The sequence below is a fragment of the Fukomys damarensis genome, unplaced genomic scaffold (assembly GCF_012274545.1).
Source record: "Fukomys damarensis isolate Sample0158 unplaced genomic scaffold, DMR_v1.0_HiC HiC_scaffold_4, whole genome shotgun sequence".
In the NCBI taxonomy this organism is placed as follows: Eukaryota; Metazoa; Chordata; class Mammalia; order Rodentia; family Bathyergidae; genus Fukomys; species Fukomys damarensis.
In genome coordinates this window covers 36,775,679-36,787,027 of record NW_022900916.1, presented here as the reverse complement: position 1 = coordinate 36,787,027, position 11,349 = coordinate 36,775,679, and the positions used below count along the sequence as shown (strand labels likewise).

Here is an 11,349-nt window from a genome sequence, read left to right as displayed (position 1 = left end):
CCCTGCAAAATCACACCCACAAAAAAACCACACACACACACACACACACACACACACACACACACACACACACAAGAGAAATCCCCCACCAAACACTAGGGGAGTTAATTTTAGGGTGGCAGTAGAACAGATTTGAGAGCTCTTAGTAAGTCATTCCTCTTCTCTTTCCCAGTTCATTTTATCTATGGGCCAATGGATCCTATAAATCCCTATCCAGAGTTTTTGGAGCTGTACAGGTGAGTCTCCCTTAGAGGTCTTTGTTTTGTTAGTTTTTCATCCTGACGGGGTAAACAAAATTACTTCTTGAGGGACACTGGCACTGACCTCATTAGCTGCTCATCCAGGAGACATAAAAAAATGAGTCAGGAAATCTCACTCTCACATAAGTATAAAGATCAAGAAGCTCAGTTATATATTATCTTAAATAGCCTGTTTTCACTGTCATGGCTACATCATATTCCCAGACATAGAGGTTAAAAAAAAGCTATCACATGAACCACAGGATAAGAGGAGATACCCTTTTTATGTTTGTCTATAAAACCAGTTCATTGTCCTAACCTGAGCAGACTGCAGTAGAGATTGAGAAGAGTTCACTGTGGAAAAGTTGTTACTCTCTCTGGCTGTTATCTTCTCTGGGTACTTACTTGGAAGGTGTTGGGAGTCTGAAAGCTTGACTTTGTCACGTAAGAGAGTTCCATACCTTCATGTGGCCTACTGGTTACAACCCAGTAATAAACAGCTTGCATAGAATTTTAAACAAAATTCCCTCTCTCATCTCCAACCTTAAGGAAGTTCCTTTGCTGTCTTTCCTTGGGCCTCAAGTTGCTGAACTGATCCACTTGTTTCATGCTTCATGTTTCTCTATGGAGCTGTTTTGACAGCTGAGGCAAAAGTGTTATATTTTCAAGTTGTCTGTTGGATTATAAACAATTAAAAGCTAGTGTGTTTAAGTGGAATTGGCAAGTTTATCTGCCTAAGATAAAATTCCAATGTGGAAGGTGAATAAACTCTGATGGTGGTTCCTTCCAGTGTAGTATGTCCATAGGGGCATTTACTGGGTCTTCTCACTGGCTCCTCCCCGCTCCAGCCTCAAGTTCACCTACATGCTGTTCTCTTCCACTAGGAAAACGCTGCCGAGGTCCACAGTGTCGATTCTGGATGACCACATTAGCCACTACCCACAGCTAGAGGATCCCATGGGCTTCTTGAATGCATATATGGGCTTCATCAACTCCTTCTGAGCTGGAAAGAGTAGCTTCCCTGTGTTACCTCCCCCACTTCTGTATCTGTTGTATTTTCCACTTAGGAAGAAATGCCCAAAAGAGGTCCTGGTAATCAAATACGGTTCTCTCAAAAGTCCATTTTACTCACAGTGGTGAACAGAATCCAGAAAAAAGGTAGCAAAAGCTCTGAGGGTGACATATAGTCCACCTCCTATTCCTTTGACATCCGATCAAGTGTATGGACTTACCTTTGTATTCTAGGAAATTCTGGTGAGCACTGCTTCTCACTGACTCAGAAAGACAGGCATTAGACATTCTTTTGCATAAAAGACTTTTTAACACTTCTGTGAACTTTTATGAAGTATTTTAAAATGATAATTTCTGGCCTAATCCCAACTGGAATCCTGTAGTAAAAGAATGAGGAGAGGGGTCCTGCTTACTTCTCCTTGGATGGCTTAAAGGGCATATGGGTTTTAAAGTTCTCTAAGTAATATAGCGTGAGAGTGAGAATTAATCTCCCTTGTCATAACTTTGGATTTAATTTTATCAGCTGCTTCTAATTTTAGATATTTTGTTAAAATAGATATTGTTTAATACAGTATTTTGAGTATGCTTTTAGGGTATGAGTTGCCTACACATTATATATACTTATAAGGATACTTAACCAGCAGACCCTTACTCTGCCAGAATAGTGAACCTTATTACCATGTATAATTTCTTAATAAATTGAGCTAAATCCAGACTATTTATAGACCTTCCTAAAATGGCAGGACATGAAGGACCAATTGGATCCATTCTATTCCAGAGATTTACTGTTATTACCTGGAAAGACCCATTCTAACAGCACATAACAGTCTGACTTCTCATACCTCAGTGCTTTAGAAGCATGTCCCTCCTGAGCCTAAGTGGAGTGGGGGAAGGGGACTATTGTGTAGTCTAGGTTCCTATGCTGAATATGCACTGACTCTTCTTGTGATGATTGCTTAGCTTCCATTGGCTGTCCCAGCGAGGCTTTCTCATTGTAGCTCAGCAATTCCTGTCCTTAATAGACAGGAAAGTTCCCAGACACTTTTAAGAACAAACTGTGAAAGGCCTATAAGCAAATGGTGCTGAATACTTTTTTAAAGCCACAGTTTCACTGTCTTAGTCAAAGCAGGATTAGTAAATGATCAAACATTTTTTTAGAAAATCAGCAACTTCAAGTATAACAACTTTTAAACTGGAATAAGTGTTTATTTTCTATTAATAAAAATGAACTGTGACAAAAGTGGATTCTGGCTCCCTCCCCATCCTCTGGGATAAAATTTTCCAACATTATCTGGAGCTTTCACACATTAAATAAAAGAATGATGAAGTTAAGCAGCTGAAGTATAGGATAGTATTTGATTTTCAAGATTACCCAAAGCTACACTGTCATACCAAAGCTGACCAAATGAGAAAAAGAAGGAAAAGCCAAACCAAACCATGAACACCAAAATCCATGCACAAGGAGAGACATTTGCTTGATCTGCTGGCTTAGGGCCAAATATTTAATTTGCTTCTCCAAAGTCATTAATCTTTAGGAGTGTGATTCTGGGGAATTCATGCCACTAGCCTAAAAGCTCATTGACAGTGAAGTGTGTCATCTTGCTCAGTATGAACTTATCCAACAGAAGCCAAGATAACATCTACAGGTGTTCTCTCTTTGCTTCTGACAGTCACCTGCATGGTCACACCATCTGCTAAGGCCAGCCTGGACCTCACCAATAAATCATAGCCACCTCTGTATACACCTGAGAGAAAAAAGTAAGGAAAACCATATTAACAACTCAACATAAACTCTGATAATGAAATTTATCATGCTTTACCTACACCTCCTTTCTATTACTTTAGTTTAGCTTTTCTAAAATGAAATTTGTGGGAACTGAATACTATATATCAATTCTAGCTTTTAAAAAAATATCTCCCTGAGTCAGGTACAATAGAAGCTATTCAATTCTAATCTGAGTACTTAAAAGGCAGTAGGGCCAAGGGTGGGTGGCACTGATATCAGTGTGAGAGACTGAGTATGTCAGGCTAGACATTCACCCAAAAAGAATAGCATGCAAAACAAATTATTCATTTTGTCTGGGCTTCAAATTGTTACTCACATAATGGGGTTACAGTACAACTGTAGGACATGGGATGCCCATCCACAGCCCTTCTTACTACATTTTGCAAAAAAAATACAGTATAAGGAGATAGAAGTCTCTTACCTGATAGATAGAGCGAATGGGAATTTTTATTTTCAGGTACTTTATCTGACCTCTCACATGGCTGCATGCCCAAAAATGTGATAATGTTGTTGACAGCTTCTGTGTTCAGAAAGTTTATGCAATAGTATTAGAAAAGTTCAGCACTAGGACCTACCTTTTATCCATATGTTCTGGAAGCTAGGGCACACAGGGGTGTGGATAGGTGAGTGAGGCTACTGGACTTGAAAATGGATGGTTCAACTAGATGATAAAGACAGGTAGCTGGTCTTTTAAATAAACGACTTAGGATGGATTTAATAAAAAAGGAGTTCTAGAAGAACACATATGCTTATTAAGTTTCATACTGTTATATAAGACAGTACAATGGCAACACAATTGTTCTTACCTTCAAGCGTTTTGGTAGAACTGAGGGCAAAGGTCTCCTCTTTCTCAAAGGTATCTCCCACTTCTTCCCACGCAGCAGCAAAATTAGGTTTCAGTATCTTCTGAATGTGGTCAGACACAGAAACTTCAAGATCTTCTAGCTAGTGGATAACAAAAAGCAGTTAGTAAACAGAAGGCCTTTTCATACAGAACAAAGACAGAAAGAACCATTCATTTATCACTGTTATATCCCTGCAGGGGCATAGGAAAAACTCTACCACAACAAACATTTAAATGATGTAGTCTGGATAAACCTAATGCTGTGGGCTTTAGCACAGGAAAGTGAAAAAATAGGACATCTAGCAAAAGCCAAATTCAGATTCATACCTGTAGCCCTGAGGTGCACAGCAGTCATTTTGCCACACCTAACTTGTGAGTTCAGGCCATACAGTACTTTCTAAAATTTATATTCACTAAGGTTGGTAAGTCTTCCTCCTTCCTTCCTTCTTATGAAGATTTTTCAGTCTATAATCTGGCTATACTATAAGCAAACTATAAGTTGCTGAAGCAAAAACAGAACAACCCACTTCAAGTAAAACTGACTTTATGTATTGTAATCTCATAAAAAATAATGTATTTCATTTTAAACATCCTTATTATAAGGGGAGGAAATAAGGGTGAGTCTCCCTGTTTTAATTATAAAGTAGTAAATCTATTATCTTAGACATGGTGCAATCCCTTTATAGAGGAGTGGTAATCTGAGAAGAATAGAAACCCTATAAATTCATGCCAGCCGTTCCTCGAAAAATGTTCTCAGGGCAGATGTCTTGTCTTAGTGTTGGAAAGGTGCATTGTTTCTGCAGCGATGACTCACCACATACTCATCATCATACCCATCCTCATCTGGTACTCCAGTGTTAGGGTCACAGTCCCGGACTGTAAATTTCATGGTGCAGCTAAAGGTGCCTGCAACTAGAGGAGAAAGAGCAGGCAAGCCCATGTCAGAGGTATCTTGAGCACATCGGTTCCATCATTAGCAGAAGCACCATTTATGCTGCTCCACATTTTTAAGTTAAACCTATGTAAGCTTTATTTTCTAGGGCAGTAGTTCTCAAGGCCTCCTGCAAGTGGGTCAGAAAGGCATCTCACAAAGTATGATATTAAAATCTGTTCTGCACTTTGGATTAGAATAGTACAGAAAAGATGACAAAGGCAAACTATTTCTGTGTTGGTGTGAAGAAGTAAGGGAAATACTTCTGGGGGCTTTTTGTCACGCTTGTCAGAAGGACCTATGTATTGAAATATATTGAAAAATAAAAACAATGTGACAAAATAAAACTCACTGATGGGAAAAAGCATACAGACTGTCAAACTAGCTCTGACCAAGTATGCCTGAGTCTCAGTATTAACACTGTCATTCAATTGCGGACTGACAGTTGGTCCATAGATCATCAGAATGAACTTGCTTTAAGTCAACTCTCAATCTACATTGAGTAAATCAGTAAACAGAATTTAGCATTGATAAAGTCAGTGAGTTAAGATGGAAAAGCAAGTGTGTAATTACATATTTGGGGAGGTAATAAGAAAAGGAGTTGGCACGTTTTTGGAAAGTGTAGTTTTCATGATGATGAGGGGACTGAAGAAGAGGCATTTAGGGTCAATCCATGGTATAAAAAAACCCTTGTAAGTACAAAAATATTAGGAACTGGAGTATTAGGAAACTATATGGAAGATGAGCAAGGAGAAGAAAGAACAGATTCAGATATAAAGAATATGTATGACTAATTCAGTAGTAAGACTTTCATCTGCTCATCTTAACTTTAAACTCACTCTGCATTTGTCTATCCATCCCCCATCCATCATACTGACACTGCATATAAAAGATTAAGCTAATATACTGCACACTGAAAAAAATAGTTGAGACACAACCTTTAAGCCTCTAGGAGCTGGCTATGTAGGGCTGTGTGGGCATGATTCTTCTATGACATTACAACTCAGTGCTGTATACTTTACTATAAAATTTAACAGATACTGTGTGAATTTGCAGTATTAACAGCCTAGGGAAGCTGTAAAACATGTAAAAGAATGTAACAGTTTAGCTGGATCTCAAAAGATGGTAGAAGAGCTTTGCCTAGCAGAGGAAGTTGAGGACCAAAAGGAAAGAGGGCAGAGTCCACGGGGTGGTTGGCAACAGGTATGCTAACATACAGATGCTGATTGATAAAGTTTCATTTAGGAACTGTAAAGTAATGTATTAAAAATTATTTTACAACTGCCAGGTGTGGTGGCACATGCCTGTAATCTCAGTACGCAGGAGGGTGAAGCAGGAGGATCATCATGAGTTCAAGGCCAGACTGAACTTCTTTCTTCTCTGTCTCAAATGACCAAAAACAAACAAACAAACAAAAAACAATTTTGAGGTGGTCAAGAGACTGAAAGTTTAGAGATAAGTTAAATAAAATGGTGCCACTGGTGGTAAGCCCATAAAGAATGAATCTGAATTCAAAGAGCACATGGGTTCAATGGAACATGTTGAAAATTTATGATAGTAGTGGGTTAATCCCTAAAGGAAAGAATGTATTTATCAGCACTGCAGAATCTGTGTCAGTATTACAAGAGAGTGATAAATGAATGACTGTGGTTAAATTAAGGTAGGATTTTCTTCAGGAGGAATGGAAAAGAAGTTAACACAAGCCCAGCATAGGTCAACTGAGGTCTTAAAAAAATGAAAGAGACACAAGAGGTATGGATAAAAGTCACAAGTAAGAATGCAGCATCAGGACAGACATTAAGTAATAAATATGAGCTCCTGCTTAAGCAGAGAATTATAGACAAATGAGGAAAAGGCAAAAATTAGGAACAATGTTGATCACAGACTGAGGCAAATTTAATTTTATGTAGAAGACAGAAGTAAATGTAAATGTAATTAAGTACATGAGACAGAGAAATGGACTGAGGAAGTAAATTAAGACTGGTACTAATAGAGAAAACTTTCTTAAAACCTTAGTGGAAAAATTTTAATTAAATGGTTTGATACAGTAAGGTGTTACAGAAACTCCGAGGTGAATTCCAAAAAAAAAAAAAGCTACCGGTGGTAATCTGTGAGTGCAGTTAGAGAATATGACTGACACTGGGTGGTGAGGAGTGGAGGGGCCTTTCCAGGGCAAGGTCATAATACTGAATCTACCTCCGTGCTATAAAGATGATAGTTTCAAGCATAAGGCAAGGCAAATAACCAAAGGGTACGAGGAAAGTATACTCTAAGATTTACATTAAAATTGTTCTCAGGAATGGGATTTATCTTGTGAGGACAGGCTGAAAATAACAGTCAACTACTGAAGAGATACATCTGAAAAGAATAAAGAATTAGAAAAGATGGATGCTGGAAACTAAGGAAGGAGAGATGTGTGAATTGGCTGGGGTACAGAACATGCATTATAGCAAATAGGAGAATGGGAAATTTGGAAGGAAGTTGCCAGGTCTGTACCACTGGAGGGAAAACTAGTGAGGTAAAAACGGAGTTTATGAAACAATTCCAGAAAGCTTTGCAAGGATAATAATTAAAGGACAGGGTATATCAATAGGACAAAACACTAGAAAGGATGGGTTTGAAATAGGTAGTCCGGAAATAAACTGAGAAGGGACAGATGTAGTATATATAGGGTGTAAGAAGTCAAGAAAGATGGTCACACTGAGCCAAAACTGAGGAGCAAGTCACTACCCAGAAGGCACTATGGAATACTGAGGAATGCTATACACATGGCAGGAGAGATGTTGAAAGTAAGGTTTTTCTCTAGAACAATATAGGAGTGAGTGTAGGAACAGTGCAGAAGAGCAACACTGAAGTTGCCCTGAGATGCAATGGCACCAGTCACTAAGGAATAACACAATTGAAAGGATAAGATGGTATTCCTAGGCCAAAAGTCAGGAAGATAGGATAGGAGGTGCAAAGGAAAGGAAGTATTACCTGGTGTAAGGCACAGCAAGTAAAGATCTCAAATAGGGAGTTCTGTCAGAGTTCAAAGAAAGTCTGATTGGTCACATGTGGGGCATAAAGGCCATGGGAAATATACAGAAAGGGTAAGGGGCAAAGACCTGAGTAGGATACTGCAGTAGACTATCTTTTGAAGCTTGGGAAGAAAATTGGTAATTAAAGGATGTAGTTAATGGAAAAATTCATTAGAAAGCTGGTTAAGATGAATGCTGATAAAAAGCTATTGCTGACAATTTTATTTAGAGGCTCACTTAGTAAAGGTTGTGAATAGGTAGTTTCTCTAGAGAATGGATTACTGCCTTTGATGGGGAAGGAGTGAAGATTACGATGACGGAAGTACATCTGAAGACAATAATTCTGCAGCCCTTTCTTTTGTAGAGAGGTGGTGAATGAAAGGATGACAGAATTAAGATACTGTAGATGATTGCACAGTGTGCCATTAAAGTTGCTCAGAGAAGTTCCCTGCTTAGTGGAGACTGGCTAAAAGTGACACACATTTCCTAGGGAGTCTTGTATGAAAATGTCACAAAAGAAGAGAAGATAGAGGCTGACAAGAAGAGAAGTAGGATTTAGGGTGGTGTGTGTGTGTGTGTGTGTGTGTGTGTGTGTGTGTGTGTGTAATATAAAGTATGGGCAGGGAAGGGCATTAAAGAGGGCCAGATTGAGGAATACTGGAAAACAGCAGAGTTGATTATGCAGTAGAGAGAAGTGAGTTACACTAGATTACAACCAAAGACAGTGTGAAGAGAAGGTGGCTAAATAAGAGTGCTATGAGGCTGAAAATAAGAGTCAACTACTGAGGAGGTATGTATGAAAAGAATATGGAATTAGAGATGCTGGAAGCTAAAGCAGGGATGTGTGAATTAGGTAGGGGTGCACAATATGCATTATGCCTTCTTAGAATCTTTGCTGAATGGTATCTGAAGCAAAAAAATATGACCAATAGCCTGAAAGGTCAAGGAGTCAAAATGCAATGGATCTGAGCCAAGGCCAATGGCAGGACTATGAAGGTCTGGAACTGAACGAGAATACAAATGTATTCAGAAAGTGCAGAGGAAGCAAAGTACATGGAAGGAGTCTATCAAATCCACAAGAATGACAAAGAGGGTAACTGGAGAAAAAGCAACTTAATATAAGTTAACACAGCTATTTCTCTAAGGTCAATCAAGGGAAAGAGTGGAGGAGCCTGCAGAAGACAGGGTCCCTAGAAGACTGGTAGGTACTGATATGAGGGCTATGATACCATAATTGCACCAAAGATGATGGTTAAGAGAGAGGAGAAAGACTGGTATATAAGAAAGACTATGTACCGAGAGCACTATACAGAATACTTAAGCCAGGCATGGTGATGCACACCTGTACTCCCAGTACTCTGGAAAGCTGAAGGAGGAGGATTACAAGTTTGAGCCTAGCCTGGGCGATTTAGCAAGACCCTGTCTAAAAATAAAAATTTTTAAAAGGGCTGAGGTTGTAGCTCACTCTGAAGGCCCCAGATTCAATCACTAGTATTGGGAAAAAAATACTCATAAGTATGAAAAGCAACCTGGGCAGAGAGGATGAGAAATGATATTTCCCAGAAGGGAAGTCCTGTAAGACCTTAAAATTTGGGTCTTTCAGCCAAATGTTGCGACTTAATGTCAGACTGCAGAAAGCAGTGTATTATTGGGAAAAGAACAAAAGCTTGGCAAGTCATGCAGAGCTTTGGTGGGAAGTTTTAATTAGGTTTGGGAGGAGATGGGTTAAGATGAATTTTGATATAAAAAGACAATGGGAGAGCTCTCTGAGTAGCTTGTAGAACGGGTGACTAATACTATATTAGGAAATAAGTGGCTGGAGATCATGGGTATCTAACTCAAGAGTAAAACTTCATCTGTTATTATATACAGATGGTAAATAATACAATATGTGGGAGAGCAAATAATCAAAGGGAAACAACAAATGAATGTCATGTAAAGTACTGCAATGAAGTTACTCTATGGCAGTTTTGTTTTCTCAAATGAAAGACACTAGAAAGAGAACTTGCCTAGGGAGTGCTCTTCAAAAGGAGGAGGAGTCTATGTTCAGGAAGCTTGGTGGAAGAGTAGAAATAGCTAGTGCAAACAGCCAGTGTGCAGAGAGTGAGCACAGTGTTGAGTACTCATTGTGAGGAGTCTGTTTCTTCAAAAATACTACTACATATATGGAATACCTATATGGTTTCTGGATAAATGAAAGAAGTTGAATAGAAGGCAGAGTTTTTATAAGGCATAACAGAGAAAATGGAATGAGACTAATGTTAAAATTATTGCTAAAGAGACAGTATCACCTAACAATGATAAACAGTGGTTGCAGATACTAAATGGAGGTATATGGTTCCTCATTTGGGCCAAAGGTCACAATGGAAAAGGAAGAGGACAAGTTGAATGCTAAGGGGAAGGCTTATTAAAGACTAGAATACTGACTCTAAGTGAGAACATGTGACTAAGACACTTCAAAAAGAATACGCATTTATCACTGTGAAAAACAGATATACAAGGGAAATCTCCAAAGGGAAGTTGGGAGGAATGTTTTATAAGAGGGACAGTAAAGATGTACTTATAAGAAGATTTGTATGCAAAAAGAGCAAAGCAGCAAAGAGCAAAAGATGGACAGAGGATGCTAAAGGAGAGGGATGTGTGAATTAGGCTAGGGTGCAATATAGGCAGTACAGAATGTTATTTGGAAGGACATTAACAGGGCTGAAAGGAAACATTAGGAAATGAGAATTGTTGTCAGAGTTGTGTATTAGCAAGCAAACAGAGCGAGGTAAAACCATGGCAAAGTTTGAATTGGGGTATGAAGAAAAAAATAATTGGGGTATGAGATTTTGCCATCCAAGAAGCTTTGCTAGGGAAATGCTAAAAGTCATGGGTATAGTCAATATATTAAGAATGAAAAAGAGGCTAAGTGGAACGGGCATCAAAGGCAGGTCAGTGGCAATATCCTGTCCAAGTTCAGGCTGAACTGTGAGTATAGCAAATGCAGTATAGAATGTAGGACACAAGGGAGATGGCAATGTATTGAACAGGGAGTGCTCAACATAAGAGGATTATCCAGAAGAATCTGTAAGACGTTTATGTATGTAGTGTCTAAAGAAAGAGACAAAGAAGATAAGGGCACACCATTCTCTTGGACAAAGAAAGAAAGAAAAAGCAAAGGACCAGAACAAAATGAAGAATTTCTGCTGATGTGAGGGATGATTTGAAGAAGGACAGAAATGGACCTAACATATGGGGTAAGAAGGAAGAGAAGTAGGAATTTCTTAGAGTTAAACACTATTATATGAAATACAGAAGAAATAAGAGTGGATAGAGGTCAGTGAGGAAGACTGGGTCTATAATAAAAGAGATCCACAAGGGAGAAACTGGTAAGATCTCAAATTGGGTCAAATCAATGAACTTGTTTGGGAAGGCTCAGTAGCAAATGAACAGGGGATCCAAGAGGGTCAGCGATTTGGACAGGAGAGAGTAAACTAACCAGGTCTATTCCACGACAAACATTTTCATTAAAACTCTAG

The 11,349-nt window shown here is 38.8% G+C and overlaps 2 protein-coding genes across 3 annotated transcripts in view; one reads left to right on the top strand and one right to left on the bottom strand.

The window, feature by feature from the left end:
- The window catches only part of Mest, a 19,453-nt gene extending 16,585 nt beyond the window's left edge, over positions 1-2,868 (top strand). For both annotated transcript variants that reach the window (XM_010633525.2, XM_010633524.1), the window contains exons 11-12: positions 173-236; positions 1,124-2,868. In XM_010633525.2, coding sequence (XP_010631827.1) covers positions 173-236; positions 1,124-1,241 — 182 coding nt within the window. In that variant the 3' untranslated portion in view covers positions 1,242-2,868. The remainder of the gene's footprint in view (positions 1-172; positions 237-1,123) is intronic.
- Positions 2,433-11,349, bottom strand: part of Copg2 (COPI coat complex subunit gamma 2) — a 136,216-nt gene continuing 127,299 nt past the window's right edge. The window contains exons 21-24 of the mRNA XM_010633522.3: positions 4,695-4,792; positions 3,843-3,981; positions 3,458-3,556; positions 2,433-2,995 (exon numbers count right to left, since the gene is read on the bottom strand). Of these exons, the coding sequence (XP_010631824.1) occupies positions 2,865-2,995; positions 3,458-3,556; positions 3,843-3,981; positions 4,695-4,792 (467 nt within the window). The 3' untranslated portion in view covers positions 2,433-2,864. The remainder of the gene's footprint in view (positions 2,996-3,457; positions 3,557-3,842; positions 3,982-4,694; positions 4,793-11,349) is intronic.